A 26,386-nucleotide genomic window follows, 5' to 3' on the forward strand; every position below is an offset into this window, starting at 1 on the left:
GAAAGACCAGGATTGGAATCCCTACTCAGCCATGGATACCTCCTACTGTGGGTTCCCAGAGTTCCATACCATGGAGTCGTGGCAGTTAAAATGGTGTCAAACTGGATTATTTCTGCAGTGCGGATGCAGCCTGAGCAAATCACACTCTCGGCCTCAGAGGAAGGCAAAGGCAAACCTTGCTGAGAAAATCCCCATGATAGATTCTATGATTCTATAGATTTACTTTAGGGCTGTCATAAGTCCAAAAAAGACTTTATAGGACAACAAGTTCCAGCCCCAGCAACAATTTCTGCAGAAACACATCCTAGGCCCCCAGAAGAGGTTGGTGTGCTTGCCTCTGCTTTAGTCTCTTTGGCCCTAGTAGAATTTGGTTGCCATGAAGCCAAAACAGAGAATCATACAGAGATGGTATGAGGGGGTCCCTGTGGATTTTTAAAAGATATTTATTGCTTTGTTCCTATGCAATTTTGCCATTGACTGATCTAACATTCGCTGTCTGTCTTGTGGCATCTTAGGTGTCCAGCAGAGGGTTCTCTTGTATAGCAGGAGAAGAGTGTTTTGCTGAAGCAACTAGGATTTTCAGCACGTGCTGGAAAATTTGTATACTGGAAATCTTGGGAAAGTTGTGTTTGGGTCAGTGGTGTTCCTAGGGTTGGTGTCACCCGGTGCTGTAATTCATGGTGTCACACACACATATACACACACCCATTGCTCTCCTCTCATTTTACACCGTACAGAACCCTTGGTAATACTTTATTGCACTAATATCACTCGTAAATCGTAATTCCCTTATACCACTGAACGTAAGGATTCTGGGGCCTCCTTTCTTCTCCCGCTGAGCTTCACCCCTCTCCCACCATCTTTTAAAGCATTTTAAAGGGATGCAGGTGAATGCCACAGACTGTTTCTGCCAAAAGGTGGGTGTTTGAGGGCCAGTGGTGTCACCCCACTTTTAGAGTGTCATTTGGTACAGTCCGCACCCCCCAGTGTTGCCCCGGTTTGTGTTTGTATGTGTGTGTCCCAAATTACAGCACCACCAAATGATAGGGGTTCGTTGCAACATAAATATGATCTCCAATGGAGTAAAGTTGTTGGCTCTGTGGCTCAAGGTGTCTCCTTGCTTAATTTTTAAATAATTCAGTGAAGTTGAAGGCTTTCATGGCTGGCATCCATAGTTTTTTGTGGGTTTTTCGGGCTACGTGACCATGTTCTAGAAGAGTTTATTCCTGATGTTTTGCCAGCATCTGTGGTTGGCATCTTCAGAGCATCTTCAGATGCCACTCACAGATGCTGGCAAAACATCAGGAAGATGCTGGCGAAACATCAGGAATCAACTCTTCTAGAGCATGGCCACAGAGCCCGAAAAATTCACCAAAAGACAATCCAGTTTGAGTTTTAAGTTCTGCAGGGGAGGGAAAGAAGATCCAGTGGGCCCTTGTTATCTGCTGGGGTTTGGTTCCAATATCCCCTGTGGATAACAAAATCCGTGGATGCTCAAGTCCCATTCAGCAGAATGGTATAGTAAATATATAAACTGGCCAAATCAAGGTTTGCTTTCTGGACTTTATATATATTTTAAAGTATTTTTAAGCTGTGGATGCTTGAATCCGTGGATAAAAAAAGCTGTGGATAAGGAGGACTGACAGTGTTCTCCAAAGTTGAACACTTCTTGTTTGAATTAAAGACAAGGGGTGAGTGCTTGGATTCTTGCATGTTGTTGTACTTGGCAGCATGAGCCCAAAGGCTTTAGTTGCGATGCAGTCCTGAGTCAACAGAGCTTGGCTGGTTGCGTTCTTCTCTGGCTTGTTCTACTTAATTGCTTAAAAATGTGTCTGTCTCTGGACCGCTGACCTTGTAGTCCGGAGGGTTGGATCCCACCCAGGCTCTTTATGTAACCCTCTTTTAGCTGCTGGTTTCTGAGAAAATGAAGAAAGGCTGCAAAAAGAAAATGTTCAGAGGTTGCCACCAGCACCTCTTGGATGCTGCGACAGCACCTGGCAAAAGGTGGAGAGCATCAATCTCCATTTAGAAAGATGCACAACAAAGGAGTTCTTAGCTTTTTGCAAATCGTTTGGAACTTGGACAGGGAGTCTCATGGCTGCTTTTGGATCAAAAGTGACAGTTGAGTATGGATTGTTTGTTCACAAAATGGATGCTCTAAGGGCTTGCCAAAATGGATGCCCTATAGCAGGTCAAAGGCAGTTACAGAACCTCCAAAACCCCTTCTCTGAAGATGCCAGGCACAGATGCTGGCGATACGTCAGGAATAAACTCTTCCAGAACATGGCCACATAGCCTGAAAACCCCCCCAAAAGTATGGATACTGGCCATGAAAGCCTTCGACTTCACACTCCAAAACCCCATTTGCCTAGGAATCTGCATGGAAGGTAGAGTTGAGTGGAGACTTGGTCCTGAGCTTCAAAAGACAGCTTCTGTTTTCGAATCCCACATTTTCCTTCCACCCATTTTGCAAAAGGCAATAGGATGAGGCTCGGGTTCAAATACTTTGACAAAGAAGTGGCATGGAAAGAAAACAGGGGAGTCAAAGCCCTGACTTCTAAATCCTATTTGCCACCATTGGGTATTAAATGGAGGGGTAAATGTGAGTTCGCTCCACATACCAGGCAGTCTCATCATCACATTGGCTGGTCTTTGGGTTACGATGGGATGCCTTATGTCTTCTCTTGGCTTCGGAGCAAAACGAATGAGGCAATAGTGGAGCAGATGGGCTCAGACAAGTCGACGAGGTTTCAGCTTGGATTTTTGTCAAAAGGAGCATGTTCTAACAGCTCCAAAATCTTGTGAGTGCCTTCATGAGTGATAAGTGTGCATGTGCGTATTTGGCAGAGAGTTGCCTCCTCTATCAACGGAAGGAGGGGAAGTTTATATAACCAAAGTAACCTGGAACAGAATAAGACTTATACGGTCTTATGCTGAGTCAACAACTGGCCTCTTCTGCTAAGTATAGTTTATAGCAGACACAGGGAAGGTATGGACTGTGGGCTGGATGTGGCCCCTGACCCCACATTGTGGCTTCAAAAGACCCTTTCAAGACCCCCAAAGTAGGGATGGGGGGAAATATGTGAGTAGACCTGAGCCTGCTTCCTCAGGTGCAAACTAGAATACAGTTGGACCTTGGTATCCATGGGGGATCTGTTCCGGATCCCACTGCAGACATGAAAAATTGGCCCAGATCTCATTTTTAAAAACCCAGTGGTCCAGAGAAATTGGCCCCATCAGCTCTCTGGGTCATGGCTTCCATTGCCTCTGGAAGTCCCTCCTAATGTTGAATCGCCGTCTACCCTCCTATAACCTAAACCATCAGACCTGGTCCTGGGGCAGCAGAGAATAGGCCTTTTCCCTTTTCTCTGGAGCACCCCTTGAAGTATTTAAAGATGCCACTTTTCCGTCTTCTCTTCACCCGGCTGAACATCCCTCAACTTTTTCTCCACATTTGTTCTCCATACCTCTTCTCATTCTTGTTGCTCTTTGCTGAGCCTGCTCCAACTTGTCTCTATCCTCCTTAAAATGGGGCACCCAGAGCCGAATTCAGTCCTTCAGATGAGGCCTCACTAGTGTGCTGCGCATGCTCTCACACCTCTTTGTGCAAGGAGGCCAGGGAATGGGCTTGTTTGGCTTCCCGGTTGCAATTATACAAGAAGCTGCCCGCCCTGGCAATTTTACAGCAAAGTGCTTCTCTGAATAATTTAATGTGACATCAAAAACTCTTTCTAGCTAGTGGGACTTGGGGCTTTTCTTCTGCTCAACCAGTTCAGCTTTGCATTAAGCCGAAGCACAGACTCCACAGTGTTCTGCCGCCCCTCGGAAAAGGCCAGCCTATCAATCTATTTGTGCAGGATTGTGTGTGTATATAACACACACAATGCTGGGAAAGGTAGAAGAAAGCAGAAAGAGAAGAAGGCCACAAGCTCAATGGATGGACTCTAGAAAAGAGGTCACGGATATGAATTTGAAGGAGCTGAGCAATCTTGGGGATGTCTCATGTACAGGTTTGCCATGGGTCACGACAACAGCAAACAGTGGAGTGTTACAAATCCGGGAGTAATCTGGTCACATCCTAGCATTTAATATTAATATTTAATTATTCATATTCAGTTATGTTACCCACGGTTGATTGATGCAGAGCTCTTTTTTAAATGGCAGCGTGCGACACTGAGTGAGTGGTGAGGCTGCGCATTAGACAGAATTTCTAATCCGACTTCAAATACACCGAAGGAAGCAGATTTGCCCAGCTCTGCCTTGAGGCGACTTCCTTGCTCTGACTGTTTTCTGACAAATGTCTCGCTATACACTTCTTGCCGCCAATCTCTCATCTTATGGCCCTTTTGATCGTTTCTAGGGAGCAATAGAAAATAAGGATCTCACCACCGAACCCGAGTCCTTGCTTATTTTAAATTAACCGTTCCATCTGTTTAAAGGGGAATAAAACCTGACTTGCACTGATACATAAAATGAAGTGATGCTTCATGAATTTAGAGAGACCTCAGATAACAAAGGCCCCATTCACACTCTGAAAATAATCCGGGATGAATCCAGGCTAGATCCTTGGAGTTCACACGTGTCCCGAATGCACGATGCACGTGCATCTCTTCGAAGTCGGTTGCTCACTCATGTCAGCATTTGAATAAAGATGGAGTTGATGATGCAAATGTATTTGAAGCATGTTCAAGGTGTGCAGAGTTTTATCCCGGGTTTATTTGCATCGCTTATTCACACATCTGAGAATTAGAAAAACTTGGGGGGGAACCTGACATTGATTATCCCTGGTTAAGTGTGGTTTTTTTTTTATAGCCCTCCAAAATAATAATCAGATTCATTAGAAATGCATGTGAACAACAAACATTCAACCCAGATTCTGGATTGTTTTCACTGTCTGAATAACCCCTTAACCTTCCTCATCCCCTGGCAATATTCAAGCTAAGGTTTGGCCTAGAGATGCGTTGCTGTTCCAAATCTCTGCTCTTTTCCGCTAGTAATATGGTGCGAGCATCATGTCTTAATGTTTGTAATTTAAGGAGAGGACACTGTATTATTAGCTGAATAGAGCAAAGGCTTGGAATGACTACTGAGGACAAAGTTAAGGAAGAAAGTGCAAAAGCAAGGTTACAGCTGAACGTTACGAAAGCAAAAAATGAGCACAGCAGATGTGCCGAACGTCAAAGTGGGTGATGAAGGCATCAAAATGGTTGGAGATTTTCTGTACCTTGGCTCCGTCATTAATCAAAATGGAGATTGTAATCAGCAAATAAGGACGAAGAGTCCTTGGAAGGGACTAGACAAGATCCTCAAGTGTAAAGTATATCATTAAATGCCAAAGTAAGGCTCATCCATGGCATAGTATTTCTGATTTCTGTGTCTGGATGTGAAAGCTGATACTAAGCTTGATAGAAAGTGAAGTAGATGTGTGATGCTGGAGGAGAGATTCATAAATCATCAAAAAGACAAATAAATGGATTCAGAAGCAAATCAAGCGTGAACGCTGCTGAGAAGCCAAAAATGACTACCGTATGCACTCAACTATAGGTCGACTTCATATATAAGTCAAGGGCAAGTTTTGGGGTCAAAATTGTGTATTTTGATCTGACCCATGGCTAAGTTGAGGGTAAAACCTAGGGGCATGCAACGAAGGGCCTAAAGGATGAAGCAAGGGAAAACAATGTCAAAGAACATACAGAAGTCCAGCAGCCTTTCACCAAGAGGTTGTCCCTTCTATTAATTTAGAGTTAAGTAAGATACAATATTTCATTGACACATGGATAAGTCGACTCAGGTTTCTGGGGTCAACTCTGGCTGAGAATCCTACATCCCTAAACTCCAGATCCCAGGATGTAGCCATGAGAGTTAAAGTGGAATCGTAGCGCTATAAATATGCAATGTGAATGGGCCCAAGGTCCCAGCCTTGGCTGCTTTGAAAGGCCAACGAATGGACCCAGATCAATTTCCTTCTCATCCGTGAGCAATCTTCGCTTTGGGATTTTTTTGACAAAGTGGACTCTGGCCACCCATTGTGCCAAGTTACGAAACAGGGGAAAAATAAGCACATTGCTTTGCAAATCACAGAGGTTTGTGGTTTGTTTGCTTTTTTGGAGAGAGGGGGGAGAAATCCGTACCCCAAAGCCTTCTTTTTCTTCTTCTCCCCAACTAGAGAGGAGAGGGAAAGAGACAAGAGGCATTTTTAAAAACCACCTCAAAAAGCACCCTGATTTATTTCTCGTCCACATTTGAGGAGAAGGATCTTTTATTAAAATAATAATAATTTTAAAAACACAGAGCAATGCTTGGCTGGCGAGTACAAAAAACAAACTCCTCCGGGGAAGAGATGAAACCCTGATCCGAAAGCAGACCAAACTTAAGAAAATAATCCTCAACCGACCGCAAACGCTAACCGCTCGCTCACCTGGCTGCTTCTATAATTAAACCTCCATCTCAGGTTTTTCATGTGGCTTTGGGCTGGAGGCCTTTTTTGTTCCCCAAAAAATGAGCTGGTTTTACTCGTGTTGTGTATACTGGCCTCCCTTTGGGTAGCAAAGCTCTTGTAAGTAAGGACTTGTATTGTTTCAAAAACCTGTTGGAGCAGAACGGGCACAAAAGACACCTGCGTTTACCGGGGGGCAATGTGGTGGAGATTCTACGTCGCCGTTTACGTTTCGCAACTTTACGGATCCGTGGCTATGTTGCAACAAAACCTTTCTAGTGACTTGTAAAGATGCACAACATCCAGGAAGGGTTTTCCAGTGTGGATTTGGATGCTTCTGATGTGCATTAGACACTTCTGATACACATAGGGCATTTCTGATGTGTGTCAGACACTTCCGATGTGCTTTGGAAACTTCTAACTAATGTTGTAAGTGTCTTAAAAGGTTGGGTTACCGACGACGGGACAGAAAAAGAATATCCCAAGGATCATAGAAGAATACAAAAATAAATGTAAAAGAGAGGTGAAGTTAATGAACAAACAAATAAAAGAGTACCTCCTGGAGTGTGGCAAACTGCTGGAAAAGAGAGGTATGGATATGTCAAGCGTTAGGTTTCTCACCCACTTCGCAGGATTTCAGTTGTTCTCCACCTTTCCTTGTCACCACTTTGCAACTCCAGAACATGTACGGCTGCTAGCGCAACAAGATGGGGGCATCTCTGTTCAGCGGAATCTTCAGCAAAGCATCTCCTGCGTCAGAGAACATTGGAAGGCTAAGACTTGGAAACAAGTGATAGGGAGCTGCAACAACAGACTTCTTTTTGGATACTTGGTGATTCATGCCGGCCAGTTAACCTTCACTACTTAACAACTCAAGCATTTACCCAGCCCTGTGTCCTCTTGGCCCAAGCCATATAATGGGCCTTGATTGTCCTTGGAGCATCTTGTGGTATGCTTTGGTATCTACACACTCTCTTTTTCATTCCCTGCCTCAGTATTTCTCTTTTATATTGGTGAAATTATCCCCACTTTTGGAGGTGACAAATGCATGCATTGCAGCATAGTCAAGACAGTGTTGTAGCAGGTGCTATGTCGATGCGAGATAGCTGTGCAAGGGCTTGCACTTTCTCGGTGGTTGTGTGAGTGTGGCCCCTAGCACAACTGATCATTTTACAAGCACACACACAACCTTCTCATGTCTGACTTGGCAGCGGAGGAGCTAACCGCCATGGTACTTATTGCACAACAGTTGTGCAACTGTGGGACCCCCACATAGCTACACTGGCACATATTTATGCTGTGCTACCTTGACTGCTGTTTTCTGTGGCATGCTGGGATGCCTGCACAGTACTCATGGCTGTCATTTTCCAGCCCTCCATCGGGACATTTCACTGCAAGAGCTGGTCATTTGCCATCTGCAAAATCATTCCAATTGGAGAACAAACATCGCAGTGCCAGGGTGCAACAGCTGTTCTGTGCGCGGTGATTCTATTAGCGAGAATGGAACAGTGCAGCTTCTAATCTTTATTCCCACAAAGCAAATGTAAGAAGCTTTGTTATCGACTGCAGTAGAAATGGAAAATAACTGTAAAGCCAGGCATCCGTGAGACTATCCAAGATGGCCGGTCGAGAGATCCCAAGTGTTGAATCCAAAAGGATCATGTTACACTCTTTCATGTTGTCTCATGTGCTTTTGTTGGCTACTCCAGTTTGGAGTGTTCTGCCATAGTTTTTCTCATGTGTAGAAGTGGTTGCACATTTTTTGATCTGTTGTGTAATGTCAGGTTGTGCATGCAATGCCATACCTGTGCTTGCGGTGTGCATGGGTGCATGTGATACACATGCAATGCAACAATACACATTCTGGTTGCGCACTGAGCTGTACATTTGGGTGTACGTTCAATTGCACAACCTCACCATCCATCTGTCACTTTATTTACATCCCCTCTTCCCACCTCCCAAGAGTGAGATGCAAGACAGCTGACAATAAAAAGAGGGCTGTAGCAACATCAATGTGTAACTCTTCACGTCTAGTGTGTGCTGCTCCAGTGTGGGATCTCGACCATTAAGGTAAGCCTTGGCTCTATGGGGTGAAGCCCTTTAGCAACAGCGTCCGACTCTTTCAACATGAGATCTACTGGTGGGCAGTGTGTTACTCAAGTGAGATATTCGCTGCATTTCAGGTTATGAGCCTGGTCTCCATGGAAATGTAATGCTGGTGTGATTACGGGGCAATTTATCATTATTCCTCCCGACTGCTTACCGCTGTCCAAAGAGAGACACCTTTACCGGCACATTGCTAAGGAGATGATAAAAAGGGACCAGCTCTGGCTTCTGAGATACTTGATAGGGGCTGCCATGCAGCTCCTTCTCATATGCTTTGCCTGAAGGCTGGACCTGCAGAAACCTGCTACTAAGTGAATTTGCATTCCCTAGAACATCAAGTGCTCCTGGCAACATATACATACATACATACATACACACACATACACACATACACACACACACACACAGTCATCCCTTCTTATACATGGATTTTATATACACAGATTCAAGCATCCACGGTTTGAAAATGTTCAAAAAAAGTATACATTTCAAATATGAAACCTTGATTTTCCGTTTTGCTTTGTCATATTTAATGGGACTTCAGCATCCTCGGATTTTGTTATCCACGGGGGATCTTGGAACCAAGCCCCAGCGGATAACAAGGGTCCTCTGTGTGTATACACACACACACACACACACACACACATATATATATTAATGTGACGCAAAAAATTATGAGTATAGGGATTGTTGAATAGATTTCATCATGCTGTCTCTGACCGGCTTCCTATTGAAAACCTGTGCTACTGTAATCCACTGCTGCAGAACTCTTGCAATCCACTAACACAGAACATCAATCTTTAAGTCTGGCCACCAAAATGGAAACCATGAAAAAAGTGGATGCTGGAGGGGGAAAAAGGTCATCCCTGGATACTTTTTGGAAGAAGCTTTGAAGTGATCTCTAGAAGGTTCAGAATGTTTTTACTTCTGAAAGGGGTCGTTTCATTTCATTTCATGTGTGCATGTTGCCGAATGAAAAGTTTGCTGAAACCTTTTGAACTGTTGTTGTTTTGGTGGCACAGGAACCTATCCTGACCCTTTTTGAGTTTCTGATAAAGAAGCAATGCCTCAGGAAGAAGTCTGTTTTGTTAACTGAGGTGTGTCTACATTGCAAAGCGACCATCTGTACATTGCAAAGTACCAGAGTTTCTGAAAAAGAAGCAATGCCCCAGGAGCAAATATATTTTGTTAATTGAGGTGTATCTGACCATTGCAAAGTGACCACACACCCCTTGTAACATTATAGAAGAGAGCTGCGGGGAAGAGAATATATTTACATAGGGCTCGGTTCCAAACAACCAGAACATTTCTCGAGAATCCCTCTCTTTACTCTTTAATGAATTGCATTAGTGAAAATAACACGGTTTTGCTGAAACCGGATACACTGGGAAACATCACTTGCAAACCGCCCAAGTCCTGTATTCCTTTTCGGAGCAATGCGCACATCAGCCAAACGTGTCCAAAGTAACGTTTTAAGCTCTTGGAAGTGGAGCAGAGGCGCAAGGGGCAGGTGGCAGAGAGGAGGCTGCGATTTCGGAGCCAAAAGAAAGTTCAGATCGAGGCTTGGAGTCTTACCAAAGAAATATAATTTCAGCACGGTTGTGATGATCGAGATAAAACATATCAGGAAAATAACTCTTCCCGCCCCCCCAACCCCCCCCCCCTCCCATTTTACACAAGATCTACTTATAAAGGAAAACTGTACAAAAACGTCTCATTCCATATCACAGAAAGAGTTACTGATAGCAATTAACAATTACACTGAAACATTTGACATATAAATGATTGTCCTGGCAGGCGGAAAGATTTGCAGAGAGCAACTAGAGATAGATTTAAGGAAAGAGGTATCAGTAAAGGGGTTTTAAAAAAGAAAACCTGGAGGGAAGAAACAAATAACTTTAGATACAGAGTTCAAAATCTGTTCGGACAGTTCTTACTAAGGGAATATCATGGGCATTTTAGCGCGGGAAAAGCGTGTCTTGTGGTTTGGATCAGGACGATGCCAGCTTATGTACACAGCTTATTCGGTGCATTTCAATCCTAGCCACCATCCTATACCATTTATCTATTAACCTTACGGTGCAATTTGGGTATGGCTACTCACTCTTAATTCATGGCCCATAAGTCTTTTCCACCGATGGGTATTAAGTGCTGGTGTTTCCATCATGTTATGTGTATGTGTTGTGGTGGAAATGCTGTATATACTCAAGTATAAATCTAGATTTATCCATGGGGCAGTGTAAGTACACTCACCCCCCCATATTTGCGGCTTTGGTTATTCGCGGATTTGATTCATATGTTCTCTCTAGGAATCTCTAGGTCTTCCAGTGCAACTCTATGGTCAACTTTAAGTTGCACCGAAAGACCTAGAGATTCCTAGAGACGACTCTGCTGGGCCTTTGTAGCTCCTCCGGCGCAACTCTATGGTCAAGTTTAACTAAAAGTTGTGCTAAAATGCCTAGAGATTATTCTTAGAGAGAATACTACTCTACTAGGCCTTTGTAGCTCCTCCGGCGCAGCTCTATGGTCAGTGTCTGTTGGATGTTGGCCACAGCGTTTCCCTGGAGGACCTAGAGATTCCTAGAGAGTTTCATGTGCTGGACTTCAAGCATTGCCCTGCAGACTGGGGATGATGGGAATTGTGCTCGGATCCATCTGGTGGGCACCTTTTTAGGGAACATAAATCATTCACAGAATTTTCAGCTCGTATCCTTTCTAGTCTATTATGATTTTCCTTAAAAAAATAATAATTATAGTATCTATACAAAACATTTATAGCCTGATTCCTCCCTCCACAAGGAGAATGCTAAAGCATCTAACAGCAACAAAGCAGAAAACAGACAACAATAACACCGACGACAGAATTAAAACAGCAGGAGAGAGAGAGAGAAAAGTGTATAATATAGGCAGGTTACGGTCTTGGCTATTTTGATTATTTGCATGTTTATAAAAATATGTACTTCCCCCTCGATTCGGTATGTCGAAACGTTGGGAATAAAACCCAATCAGCCTATGCAAGTGTTGTCATTTTCCTGTATAGAGTGCTTCTAACAACTAGCTTTGACCTCTTGCTGTCTTATGCAGAGACTGGTCTGAGGCTGGATGGGAGGCAGATCCAAAGTATCAGGGCATCATTGCAACAGCGACAATACAAAAAAAAAAAAATCATGGCTAGCATTCTGTATTGCAGACACAGGTCTGTATTTGCTCCACATTCAGTAAGATTACTTAAATGCTGTCACACTGAGCAAAGGAGGTCTGTTCAGTTACCGATCGGGGTGCAAAGAGGATCAAGTGAGGTTGCAACGATCAGAAGCAGGACCTCTGTTGCAGCCTTGGCTCACTGATGGAAGAGAGCTGGAAACATCCTCCTTGTGCCCCAGTTGTCAACTAAACAGACTTTGCTCAGTCCAGCTGTTGGCTCTTAAGGTGGGCTGGAGGGGGGTCATGCCAGGAGACATTAACTACTTACACCAGTGTAACTAGTTAGCTGATCATCAGCCTGATATAAATACCTTGAAGGCACCAGAACTTGTCTGATCGTGGAAGCAAAGCAAAGTCAGTGGATGGGAGACTGCCAAAGGATACCAGGCTCTGTTTCGGAGGAAGGAACTGGCAAAACCATCTCTGAGGATTCCTTGCCTAAGAAAACCCTATGAAATCCATGGGGTCACCATAAGGCGACAAGCGACTTGAAAGCACAGATCTACACACTGAGAATATCAGCCAAGATTTTAGGCGGCCAAGCATTCATCAGGTCATTCTTGTTAACAGCTCACGCCTTTTAGGGATAACTTCCTATTGATTTGGAGGAATCCTCAGCAAATGATCTCAGCCGTGGTTGATGGCTTCTGAGTTGTTGGCTTGGTGAGCCTACTCTTGAGTTGTAGCCCAAACTTTAAAGCTCACCAAGGTGCTGCACCTATTTGGGGGATGAGATGGAATTGCTAAAGCTGGGATGGCAGTTTGGTCCGCTGGAGAAACATGGCGGCAAGCTGTCCGGGTTTAGCCAGGTCTCAACGTTGAGCTCTTCTGGCCTGGACTCCTTCCTACCCTGGCTGCTCAGAGGCACTTAACAAACAAGAGCTACTTTTTCTTCTTCTAAGTGATGAATACATCCCCTGACAGCTAAGGGTCACCATTGGGGTACGTTTTGGTCCCTAAACCATGATCCACACACATTAAAAAAAAAGACACCACTGAAAATTAAGTAAAAACACGTGCAAAGACACACATACACACCCCAGGTAATAGTAATCGGAGGAGGTAAACTTGCTTCGGTTTTAGGTAATCTTGGGCATGTATAATCTAGTCAACACTTCTCCTGCTAAGTATTTTGCTCTAGCAGTTGCAGGCTCTGGGTTCACAGCTTAGGTTCTGAGAAGAGACTTATTCTTCCAAAAACCAGGAAGGTTCGGGAAGGTTGATGGACCTTCCTATTGATACTCAAAGAGACGGATCAGGGACAAGGCTTGGGACCTGTACTTTTTTTGGACTACAACTCCCACAAGTTGACGGATGGTGGGAATTATAGTCCAAAAACAAAGGCGACTTTTCCAAGCTCTGTTTCCCTAGTCCATCCTTTCATGAGCATCGTATTCACAGGGTTCCTACATCAGGGAATTGTTTGGAAAAAGTGTTTTCTCTGAGTTGGCAAGGTTTTTCTTTCTTTCCGCTCCAGGGGAAGCATCACTCTGGCCTGGCCCCCTTCTCATTCCAAGCCAGTTTTGTTTCTTCTGGAAACAGTAGTAATAGCAGCAGTAGTAATAATAATGAAAATGATAATGATAATTCTGGCCCACAGTGACAAAGAGTTTATGCTGATGTCTGCTCCTCAGTCATTCCTGCTTTGTTCTTTACAATGGTAGGAGCAGTTAAACAAATCAGGGAAGCCGCCATCTGTGGCTTGTTCAGTGTGACACCTGGCTTAGTCCTCTCCAGAATCACAAACCAGGATTTATTCTGACTCTGGCTCATTGGAAGAGATTACGAAAGCCATATGCTGAGTAGGGATGACAGAATTTGTAGTCTGAAATACCTGGATATCTGGCTCAGTCTTTGGGCTGTTTTCCAAAAGGTTCCATGAATGTGATCATTGAACTCTCTAAAGAAAATCAAGCACAGGATTAGACAGATTATATTCCCAATACAAACCAGTATCACTCAGGAGTAGTGTACCTGTATATTTCTCCCTAGCAAGGAATTGGAGTAGATGGCCCTTGCCATCACAAAGTCTGTGATTGGATAACCTTTGCATTTTGCAAAAAGCCAGTTGATTCCTTGTTGAGGATGCATTTCGGTCTCAGATGGAAAAAAAACAACCTTCTGCATCGCATCATCTCTAGCATTTGGCAAATCGTTGGACCGTTTGCCTTCACCTCTCCCAAATTTGATAAATAGATCAGAATCAGGGAAACAAATCAGTCTTAGGTGCCAACCATGTTGTGTCGTCATGTATTATCCACTTCCCTGGAACAAAGCATTTAAGTATCATAGCAAGGCAAAAATCCCTCTCTTGTTTTGCATGACTAATTGTGAGGACTTCAGAGTGAATGATTCGGAGTGAAGACTTGTCAAGGAAGTGCCCCCGATTTCAAAGTCTTTCTGACGGAGGCCTTTCCAAATTTCCCAGCTGTTCTCTTAATTCACCGTTTAGCTCCTGGTGAAAGGGAATTGCCCCCTTGCTTTGATTTCAAGGGCTTCTCTATCTCTGGGAATGGCATCGGAAACAGAGATGGCAGCTGCTGAACAGAACGCAAGTTCTTTCTTGTTTCTGCACCAGTTGCCTTGAAAGGCGCATGAGAGTGATGATGGTATGATGATAGCAGAGCATGACTAGTATGCAGGTATTAGAGATAGTGATGATCTTGTTTTGGCAGCAAACCAGAAAGGAAGTTGTCTTCCATCAAGGAGGAGCAAAAGTTACCTTAACCGTTGTCAAGCATTGTACTGACTAGAGGAGACAAGCAATAGCATTGCATTCCCCATGGATTCCCAAATCCTTCATCTTTGCAGTCCAGACAAGTAAATGGGGGAGATATGTGAAAAGCAAGCATGGTGTAATGTTTTGAGCATTGCAAACTCTGGAGATTCCCTTCCTGGTCATGGAAACCCACTGGGTAACCCTGTGGTAGGGTTGCCTTAGGGTTGCCATAAGTTGGAAACGACTTGAAGGCCTCCTCATAGTACAGTACAACTTTCATATCTGCAGGGGATACATTCCCAGATTTACCACGTAAATGTGAAACTGCGGACAATTGTGAACCCTAATGAAATAAATGACTTCTGGCAGAGGTTGCACTGGAGGACCTAGAGAGTCCTAGAGAGAACATCTCTCTAGGCATATTCTTGGTCTTCACAGCTTGACTTTATGGCCCTCTCCCACCAGAAGCGTAACACAGAACTGTGCTGAAGGACCTAGAAAATGCCTAGGGAGACCATATTATTTTCCAGAAGTGGGTATGTGAAATGGGGAGTACCAGTCCCACAGAGACAGGGTTATGCTATATCCCTGTTGCAGTGGAGGTGAATGTTTGGGGACCATGTTTTCCTCATGCTGGCACTGTGGAGCATTGGCAGATTTGGAAAGCAAGGCAGAGTCAGAAGGTTTGCAAAAAAAAAAGGTTTGTTTGTCTGTTATAGTCTGATGGCTAACTGGATACTGGTCATCATCACCATCTTGCTAGACTAGTTGGGATCTTGTAGTCAAAGATGTCCCTTTATAGCATGTGCGTTTCCAAAACTGCATTTGTTTTATCACTGGAAGGTAAGATGCAGCTTTAATTTGCAAGTCTGATTGCTGAGGCATGCAGCTCTGGGAAAGAGCCATGACAGGGGAGAAAAAGTCTTCTTCACATGGAAGACACATCTCCCTTAATGCTGAGTTTAACCTTTCAATAAGGAACACCACCTTTAGTAGGTGGACCACAGAATATCCTTCTTCCCAGGAACAATCATCCTGATTCAGATAAGCTCAGCAGAAATTGTTGTACAGAGACAACAGAGACTGACTGCTCCAGATCCTGATGTCCAGGCATCCAAACAGGAATGCTCATGCAATGGTGCCCATGTGTGGTTTCCTGAGTTGCTGGTTGTTTCTCCATTGCTCTTGGTTTTTGAGCATCCGACAGAGGCTTTCCTCATCCAGAAATCTATATCCATACAAGTACAACAGATTCTAGATTGGGAAAAAGGTCCCATGTATTTATTCAGAAGGTATTGTCAGGCCCAGCATGGCTTAAATGTTGGACTACAACTCTGGAGACCAGGGTTTGATTCCTCACTTGGCTGTGAAACCTCTGGGTGACTCTGGTCAAGTCACACATTCTCAGCCTCAGGAGAAGGCAAAAGCAAACTTCTTCTGAATAAACCTCGCCAGGGAAACCCCATGATAGGTTCACCTTATGGTCGCCGTAAGCCAGAAATGACTTGAAGGCACACAACAACAACAGTCACACCCAACAGTTCAGGTCCAAGATGTCTCAGATCAATGCTTGTACTTCATTCCACTGGAGCCCTCCTCTCCCTTGAGGAATCAAAGCCAAGAAGAAAAAACACGTTCTGTAATAACCAAAGTAAGCTAAATCTGGCCCTTTACGAACTCTCCGCATCAAAAAGGATGGCTTGGTAGTGAAAGAACTACATATCTTGGAAAGGGGGAAAGAAAGAAGGAAAACTGAAATACATTTTGCCCAACTGAAGGCACTGTTAAGAGAGTCGGAGGGTGAAGTGAGTCTCCTTTTTTTCCCCCAGACTTGAAATCTGTCAGTGTCTGCTACATAGTGATAACAGTGATGCAATTGTAACTTTCATGGCTCCATCCTACAGAATGCTGGGATTTGTAGTACTTGGGCCAATGTGGTGTAGTGGTTTGAGTGCTGGACTACAACTCTGTGGAGACCAAGGTTCAGTTCTCTGCCATGGAAATCCACTTGGTCACTTTGGACAAGTCACACTCTCTCAGCCTCAGGAGAAGACTATGGCAACCCTGCTCTGAACAAATCTTGCCATGAAAACCCCATGATAGCATCGCCTTGGGGTTGCTATAAGTCGGAAACAACTGGAAGGCACACAACAACCACAAGCTTAGTACTTAGAATGGTCTGCTCTAGAGCTCTAGTCCTGCACTTCAAGGAGGGAGAACTAGAGTTCCCCAACAAATTGTTCAAAGTAACTTCTCACCAAATGACAAATCCCAGACTTCTGGAAGGTGCAAGCCATGGAAATTAAAGTGGCACCAAACTGCTGTATCTTTGTAGTGTAGCTCTACTCCGTGACTTTGTAGTATAGCTCATTCTATTTTAAAGAATGGATGGCAAATCTCAGGACATAAGACGTTTCTAAGGGAAGCCTGGTCAGTTAAAGGAGGAGGCTTGCCTTTCTTTTGAGACACATTTAACAGAGAGAGAAAAAACCAAGTAAAGAAATCACAATGCAAGACCAGCTTGGTGTTAAAAACCAAGCAACTCATCACAGTTTTAGAGGCAAAAATTCAAGGGAGGGATGGCAAGGTCGACTCTGGCGGAGAAGAAAAGGAAACATGTTTTAAAAGAGGAAAAACAACATGATTCTAAATTCACCCACTCTGTTCTTTTTCCTTTCACCCATTCCCCACCATGAACGCTTCAAAATATAATGCTGAGAGTTTGGCTACTACAAAACTAACTCCCACAGCAGCTCCAAAAGAAATTAAACTCCACTTTCAAGGCAAAATACCTATGCGCAATTACAGGATCAGGATTTCTTTCTTCTTCTTCTTCTTCTTCTTCCCGGAGGTGGAAAGTGGAGCAAACCAATACAATCTATTAAAAACTTTTATGCAGTCAACTATGGATTATCTGCTGCCTTGTGTCCATTAGTAAAATCATGGCAAGAAGAAGGGGGGGGGGGAAAGCCCCACGAATAGAGTGCTATCAGAATTTCTCTCTGCCAGAAGAAAAGCCAAAATATATATATCCCCAAATCAACTTGAAAGCAAGCTTTCCAGTCCAGGCTGTCTATACTTTACCAACCAGGAGCTTCCCGGCTACAACCAAAAAGGTTCAAATCCTCTTAGGTGAAGGCTGGGTTCAGCCAATGGCCAGAAGATGCCGCTGGCGGCGGTGGCGGCAAGAGTCTGAGTGCCCCAAAAGTCGTTGGGAGATCGGAATGGCTTTAGACGTGCGCCTGCAAGGCGGGGGAACCGGGAAGGAGCTCTCCGTTCAACACCAGCATCTTGTCTTTCCCAGAGCCCAGCCGCTTCTTCTTGAGCTGTCTTTGATGGATCAGAGGAACGAGAGCCAGAACCAGTCCTCCGACGATCGGGGGGACGCCGGCAAAATAGAAGGTGAAGTGGTAATTCCCAAAATGGTTTCGGAGGAGTCCTAGAAACAACAATTAAATCAGGGATGGTCAAGACTGGGAGGTTAGCTCCCTCTGCAAGGACCAAGCACATGGACCAAGGCACGGCTTCCCCAATAAGACATGACCTCTTAGGATCCCCTAAGACCCTGGGGTTGGTGCCATGATCTATAATACTCTGGGGCAGCGGTTCTCAACCTGTGGGTCGCAACCTCTTTGCAGTTCTCAACCTGTGGGTCGCTGCATGAGAAAGGTTGAGAGCCACCACCCTAGATATTTGCTCCCATTGAGATTTGTGAGCTATTTCCAGGTATTTGCTCATCTTAGGTCTGGCCCACGATGCCTAGTAGCCTGAGGCAAAGAAGAGAGATGGCATGCACACACATCCTGGTGTGACCGATTCCATGAACAAAAGCTGCTCATACTTCTAATGTTGACCCAAGTGATGGTACAGTACCCTTCTATATGCCAGGTCAGAGGGCATACATCCCTCTGTCCTTCAACACTGCTCCTTCCCCCCGACACTTGCTAGGGCTGGTCTTGGGCCACTCTCCTTTCTTCCCATGGCTGATGACCAAGTCTTCCTCCCTCCCTCGTTTTCCAAATGCCCCCATTTCCCCCCAAATTGGTAAATTATTCACTACTTGGCACCAGGGACGTTCTCACCTGACTTGGCTTCCCAGATCTGAATGCGCTTGAAACAACATGTTCTAGAAAAATAAGGCCCTATCTTGGAGGGCTGCACAGGTCAACCAAAGTCGCATTTTTGTACCTCCTGAGACTCATTGGAGAAAACCCCTACTCTCCATAGTACTGGAGGGCTCAGTAGATGAGAAATAACAGCAGACAGCTGAAAACCATGATTTATTTGTCTACTGCAGGTTTGCATGCTCAAATTATGGTTTAGGTTGTAAACTACAGGTAGAGCAAGTCACATCAACCAGAGGTCAAAAAGGTTACTTTATAGGAATTACAGCTATCGGAATTCCTCATGCTCACTAAGAATTTGGAAAGTTGCAGACCAAAGTAGGTAACTTCTCCTAGTTTTGCTCTTAACTCAGCCATTGTATCCTGGTCTGACCAAGGAACAATACAAATCTAGGTTTAAAGGGTCATAGATGAGTTTCCTGACTGTTTGTGCCCTCCAAAAGTGTGAGGACCTACTGAACATCTTGAAAAACTTCAGCCTAGTTCATCATCCCAGTGTGCGACTTTGCTTACCTCCAATTGGGGGACCCGCCGTCATTGGAATGGCCATAAGTCCCAGGAGATACCCAATGGCTTGAGATGCCTGCATGGGACCAACCAACTCAAAGGCAATGGGAGCCATGATGGTTATGAAGAGTCCATCACAAAGTCCAAGGAAGAGGCAGACGACAATGACGCCCCAAAACTCTTGGCACTGTGGCAGCATCATGCACATGATACCCAAGACTATGAAGGAGGCAACCTAAAGGAGACAAAACGTATCCAGACATCAGCATGACAAAACGTGGTGCAATTCCACACATCAAAACCAGTGTTTTAAAACAGGGATAGCTGGCTTGCATATTCCCAAGGTCCACTTTATTCTCCCAACCTGTCCGTGGGCATCCAAGTTCTACAGTCACATAGGCACTGCCAGAATTGAGGGCTTTACAGAGGACTTGTGCTCTGATACCACAAAATCATTAACTGGTAGAAGTGGTAGCTGGTAGATCCCATGTCAATGTGGTTTTCAATTCCAACTTTGTATACACATCGTACCATGACCCATTCCATGGACACAAGCCACCTAGATTTCTAATGTTGACCTAGGTAATGGTACAGTACCCTTCTATACTCCAGCTTAGAAGGCATGTAACCCTCTGTTTTTCAACACTGATCTTTCTCCCCAGCACCTTCTGCCCCACTCTTGGTAGGGCTGGCCTTGGGCCATCTCCTTTTCTTCCCATGGCTGACAACCAAGTTTTCTTTCCGCCCTCCTTTCCCAAATGCCCCCCGTTTCCCCGAAATAGGTAGATTATTCACTACTTGGCACCAGGAACAGTCTCGCCTGATTTGGCTTCCCAGATCTGAATGCGCTTGAAACAACATGTTCCAGAAAAACGAGACCCTACGGACAAGGCTGAATTTCATAAAATGAGAAAGTTCTTGGAAGCAACAGAGAAAGCTGGAAGGAAAGAGTCCCCCACTGGCTTCCGTCGCAGGGAAACCAATTGTGCATTAACCACATTAGATGCCCTCATTAAGTGGCTATGAAAGGTGAGACCAACTCAGTGTGTGTCTATTTCTTTCTCTATTTTTAATCCTCTGAAATCTCTGCCAGGGTTGCAAGATTAAAACCCTTCTCCCTCTTTAGCAGAGACTGCCAGCCAGGTTCACATACAGGCCAAAAACAGGGAGGGTGAGGGTCAGCTTCTGGAGAGACCTAGCACTCCAAGTTGCTCTGAGCATTTGCTTGAGGTCTTCCTATGGGTTGTCTGGCTTCCTCCATTTTGGCTTGCAGCATCTGAATGCATGATCTAAAAAACCCATTTCTGTAATCTAGCCAACTGGGAAAGCTTTAGGTCAGTAGCAGAGCGCATGGCTTTGTGTGCAAAATGTCCCAGGTTCAGTTCCCATAGGGTTGTGAAAGAGCCCCTCCAGTTGGGAGATAAATGGCCCTTGCGGTCTCTTCCAACTCTATGATTCTATGAAATCTCTGAAAGTCCCAGGTTTTGCTCTTGTACAAACCAAATTTATTTTTGGAGGTGCATACAATGTTTTCTTCACCCTGAAGTGTTTCTTGGGAGCTCTTGGGCTTGACCAAGGACTTTTCATTCCTCCTTCCTAGGTCAGTTTAAACTGACCTAGTATTTTCATAAATGAAATGTATCTCTACTTGGCTATTTGTTTTATCTTGGAACCAGTTAACATCATCGCCATCAGTAAAACACCTCACTTGTGCCCAGAACCCAGATTCAACAGGGATGAAGCGAGGGAAAGAGGAATGTTTGCACCAAAACAATTTAGCTAGTGTAATATTGCTAAAGCACCTAAGCACTTTTGACTTTGTTGTTGTGTCCCTTCAAGTTGTTTCTGACTCATGGCTACCGTAACCTTAGTCTCCGGAATTGTAGTCCAATGCTCAAACCACTAAACTACGCTGGCTCTTACTTTTGATGATAGCTCCTGAATAATAATAATAAAGAAAGCTTAAAGGACATGGATGAAAATCAACTTCTGAAATGTTGCCTGAGTCTAGGTGTCAGAAGTGATCAGCAGGAAAAGGAGAAGGAAGAATACACAGGAGAAGGGAAACCCAGGCTATTTCAAGAAAGAGTTTGGAGGCAAACCTGGGCATACAAAGGTAAAATCAAAACAAAAAGAAATAGAAGCTCTCAGTGTTTCCAGAGTCTTCTCTCACTTCTGTATGAACCCAAGGACTTCTGTTTGAAAACCAGGAAAGCCATTGCCAGTTGAGCAAAGCTGCATCTGTTAAAATGTTCATGGACCATAGCTTTACCAGTGGTGAAGAAGGATTAGAGACATAGTTGGATGGCACCATAGAAGACTGAACTTAAGCCTGGAGCAGCGTCAGTGCTCCATTGGCACCAGAGCCAGCAGGTATTGAAGTTGCTGGAGATTATGGGAGTTGTGAAAGGAAGCTTGGAGTAGCGGTTTGAGCGTTGGACTAGGACTCCAGGAGTCTAGGGTTTGAATCCCTGCTTGGTCATGAAAACCCACTGGGTGACATTGGGTGGGTTGTCCTCAGAGGAAGACCCTCTAAACAAATCTGACCGAGAAAACTCCATGATAAGTTTGCCTTAGGATCCCCATAAATCAGAAGTGACTTGAAGGCACACAACAACAAATAGGAGTTGTAGGGCAGTGGCTGCAGAAAGCATCAGAGGGTGAAATCTTGGCCTGCAGAGCATTGGTTCTCCTTTAGACAAATAATTCCATGGAAGGCAGGAATGGATGGTGAGTCCATCAATGCCGAGATGTGCAAAAGGAGACCCTCCTTCATACCTGCAAGTAGATCTTCTTCAGCCCATGGATGAGGTCGCCAATGGGTCCTGAAGCCAAGCGCCCGACCCCAGACATGGCTCCCAGGGAAACCAGCACGATCCATGCCTTCTCTTTTTCCTTGAACTTTTCTTCCACGTACTTCACCTGGGAAAGTAAGGCAGAGATGTGGAGGGAGCAGGGAGAGATCCAAGTTGTATTTGTTACAAAGGTGAGACCAACAACAACTCAAAACCAGATCCTGGTGATAGGCTTAGTGTTTGCATGGAGTTAAGAGTGACAACGGTGTGTGAAGAGGTCCAACCTGTCCCAGAAGTAGACCTGCTCTGGATGCAGTGCTTGGAAAAGTTCCTTTTTTTGAACTACAACTCCTGGACATGTTGGCTGAGTGGTTCTGGGAAATGTCATTCAAAAAGGGTAAACTTCCCAAACTCGTGTCTGGGCTAAACAAAATTTTGCCAGCCCTTGTATATGCTGTTCACTGTAAGGATTGCGTTATTACCTTCCCAAGCCTTACCTGGGATACTAGGTTCCTCCCCATGACCCCATTCATTTTATCCATGTTGCTAACATGGCTACTTAGTAGTGAACCTGACTACTTAGTTATGAAGGCTTGCCTCTTTGTAAATGAAATTATGTGTGTGGAAAGTAGAATCGAGAAGTTTCACAACATTCATGCTCGCCTAGGGGCTGCCGTGATATTATAATGTATGGACCTCCGTTGCACACCGTTTCACAATGGCCACAATTGCACATTGGCACACTCCCAATGCATATCTAGATAGCGGCTAGGAAGTACCAGAATGCAACCAGAGTTCCCAATGCACACCACAACTGCACAATGCCTATCAGAAGTGTCGGGTGTGCATCAGAAGTGACTAATACACATAAGTGCCTGGTAATTGTCAGATAAGCCACTGTCTGCAAACCATAACAGGACATAGAAGCTAGAAATGGATTCTCCCCAAAGGGCTTTTTTGGTTGCTCTGACGCCTGAATTAATAAGAAAATGTTATCTCTTTTTCCTCTGCAGCTCCTCATGCCATGCAAGCACCGCAAAGGACAACTGCCTTCCTTAACTTTAACTACACCGCCGGATCTACTCTGAGAATATGACATCTTCTAGTTGTGGGTTTCACAACAGTCCTTGCATTTTCCCACTTTGATCTCTTTCAACGAAGCACTTCGGTGACTCATGATAACAGCAAGTCCTCCTGCCTCATCGCAGAAAGGATCTGAGTCACTGAATATAACTGAAATCTCATTCACTGGCAATGTACCACTGGCTCTTTCTTACCAGCACTGGCTTTCTTCTCAGTGGGTTTTAAAGGAGTTATCAAAAATGTTGGAAGCTATCTCCTGAACACTTCCTGCACCTTGAAGAGCTCCTTGAAAGCCTGGACAAGGTAGCAAGAAAGCCAGGCAAACAGGGCTGGTCCGGGAACATTCACAAAATGGCCGCCTGCAGGGATGGATGGCCCTTCGCCAACCAAGGCCTGCTCCCAATTCTACCTTATGAAATATACTGCACAACCATTTCTCCTCCTCATTCCATCCTACCTCACTAATTTCCTCCATTGCATTACAGTCGGCCCTTTTTATACATGGATTTTTTATACACGGATTTAAGCATACATGGTTTGAAAATGTTCCAAAAAAGTATAAATTTACCTTGATGTTCCATTTTTTATTAGGGACACCATTTTGCTATGTCATTATACGTAATGGGACTTGAGCATACACGGATTTTGTTATACACGGTGGATCTTGGAACCAAACCCCAGCATATAACAAGGATCCACTGTACATTCTTGTTGTTGGTTGCCAATTCCTTTCTGGGCAGAATTCAAAGTGCTAGTTATGGCCTTTGAAGCCCAAGATGGCTTGGGTCCAGACTATCTGAAAGGCTGTATCTCCTTATATGAGCCTGACTGAACTTTAAGATCAATGGGGGAAGTCTCTCTCTTGGCTTGGTCCCATCACCATCACAGGAACATTTGTGATGTATATACAGTTGGCCCTTCTTATACACGGATTTTTTATACACGGATTCAAGCATACACGGTTTGAAAATGTCCCAAAAAAGTATAAATTTACCTTGATTTTTCATTTCTTATAAGGGACACCATTTTGCTCTGTCATTATATTTAATGGGACTTGAGCATACACGGATTTTGTTATATACGGGGGATCTTGGAACCAAACCCCAGCGTATAACAAGGGTCCACTGTATATATATATATTACAATTATTATTATTATTATTATTATTATTATTATTATTATTAAAAAGAGAGATGTAGTTCAATTGTGTTTTAACTCTTTTACAAATAGTTTTTGTTTAAAGTTGCACTTTATTTCTTAAGTGATTGCAATCAAGTGCTGGGAGAAGAAGGAAGAAGGAAGGAAGGAAGGAAGGAAAGAAGGAAGGAAGGAAGGAAGGAAGGAAGGAAGGAAGGAAGGAAGGGAGATTAATTCTCACCAGGTAAATGTAAGGTACAAAGTATCCCAAGACGGCAGTTGCGATGCCAAAAGCCCACACTCGGTAGGTCTTTCTCCTGAAGACCCTCAGGCTGAAATACTTGCTCATCTGCGAGGCGCACTGCTGCCGACAGCTCCGGCTGTCCAGTTTCAGGTGGTCCACGTCATGAGGGTCGGAGGTCGAGGGGAACATGGGACGGAAAGTCAGAGACAAGAAGATCTGGACCAGCATCAAGATGCTGAGGACCTGGAAGGTGTGGGCCAGCTTGATGGCTTGGCCGATGATCTTCAGGAGGAAGGGAAGGCTGACCGAGAAGAGGCAGCTGCCGGCCGTCACCAAGCCGTTCGCCAAACCCAGGCGCCGCTTGAAGTAGTGCCCCAGGATGACCAGCGAGGGCTGGAACGCGAAGGAGCTTCCGCACCCAAAAAGGACGCCGTACGTGAAGCAACGCACTTCGAGGGACCTGTTGGAAACAAACAACACTCATGACTCTCCGTTTCTGGCTATGGCAGCGTCTCCCACTTCTTACTCACTTCGCCAGTGGAACAGACCAAAAATCTGGAAAGCACATATTCACAGTAGAAGAATGAAAGGAGACCAAGTCCCATGTGCTACGCAATGGTCTGGAAACGTTTATTTCTTTAAAAGCCCAATACGTTCTGCACTTATCACCAATTGGCCTTCTTGGGGTTTGTTATGAAATAAACAGACGCACATTTATTATAAGTGTGTTATTGAGACTACCCAAAAATCACTTCTAAAAACATAATTTCTTAAAAATTTAATAGTATCTTTTGTACATATAAATTGATGCATATCCATGATCAGAACTTTCTGGAGCCATTTCAGAAAATCCATAAATATGAACCCATCCTTCCTTCGAATACGCAGAGGATCCATTTTGATGGAGAGAGCAGACTGCAGCACCAGACATTTTTGGTATGTAAGAAATGCACATTTTTGAGCTATCAAACAGCACGTGGGGCTTTGGTCCAAAACACACTGCAGAAAGAATCCAGTTTGAGACTGCTTTAACTGCCCTGGCTCAGTATTATGGAATCCTGGGAATTGTAGTTTATTGTGGCACCAGAGCTGTCTCACAAAACTACAGTTCCAGAATTCCCTAGCATTGAGCCAGGGCAGTTAAAGTGGTCTCAAATTGGATTATTTCTGCAGTGTGTTTTGGACCTTTGTCTCCTTTCATTCTTTTACTTCACCACCAGACATCTGATAAGTGATAGATGGGAATTAAGATTTATGAATAACATTAGTACAAAAAACATAAAGGATTCTGTATGGGAGGAGATCATTTGAGGGTGACAGCATGAATTACTGCATCTGGCAATGCTAATAACCCTAGTGACACCATTGCAGAGTAGCATGTGAATGCGCATTGCCTTTCCATATGTAGTGCATTTCAATTGCACAATGGGTTGCCAGCCATGCGCCATTGACCACTGAGCCACATACTTTGTGCTATGTTAGGATTCAGTATAAGGACTGCATAATGTAACTCTGCTTTAGGCTATTCATGCTATGGGGAAGCAATGTCGGATCTGTGTTACGCAAGGCGGTTTAATGGTTTATCTGACATTGATTGCAATTTATCCGTAAGACTTTAGGTCTAGCCAAAGTTTAATTTTTGTTCAGACTCGCTGATTTCAAAAGAAATCTTAAGCACTCCTTGAAAACTTTCTCAATCAACAGTGCTTCCAAAAGTGCTCCGCTCTGGTTAGATCACACCGGTTGTGTTGTTAGCAGCCCTTGTTGTGTTTTTCCCCTCCTTTCAGTTAAATAATAACTGTTTAAAATATAACAGTTGACATAAAAGTGCCAGTATGGGGTACTGGCTTGGACTGGGACTCTGGAAGACCAAGGTTTCAGTTCCCACTTGGCCATGAAGACCAAGGGTAAGATCCTGGGGACGTCTCTTAGCTGTAGGTGCCCCAACAAACTACAGATCCCAGAATTCTATAGGATGCAACCATGAAAGTTAAAGCAGTGTCAAACTGCAATAATTCTGCAGTGTGGCAA

General features: G+C 44.3%; 1 protein-coding gene across 1 annotated transcript in view; it reads right to left on the minus strand.

Annotated features, from left to right (window-relative positions):
* Window positions 1-9,859: 9,859 nt before the first annotated feature.
* The window catches only part of LOC149308764 (monocarboxylate transporter 8-like), a 71,088-nt gene continuing 54,561 nt past the window's right edge, over window positions 9,860-26,386 (minus strand). Inside the window, exons 3-6 of the mRNA XM_089536421.1 lie at window positions 24,353-24,815; window positions 21,875-22,018; window positions 19,103-19,331; window positions 9,860-17,904 (exon numbers count right to left, since the gene is read on the minus strand). Of these exons, the coding sequence (XP_089392547.1) occupies window positions 17,696-17,904; window positions 19,103-19,331; window positions 21,875-22,018; window positions 24,353-24,815 (1,045 nt within the window). The 3' untranslated portion in view covers window positions 9,860-17,695. The remainder of the gene's footprint in view (window positions 17,905-19,102; window positions 19,332-21,874; window positions 22,019-24,352; window positions 24,816-26,386) is intronic.

This window comes from Sceloporus occidentalis, unplaced genomic scaffold, assembly GCF_023333645.1.
Source record: "Sceloporus occidentalis isolate IW3139 unplaced genomic scaffold, rSceOcc1.0.p SCAF_8, whole genome shotgun sequence".
Lineage (NCBI taxonomy): Eukaryota > Metazoa > Chordata > Lepidosauria > Squamata > Phrynosomatidae > Sceloporus > Sceloporus occidentalis.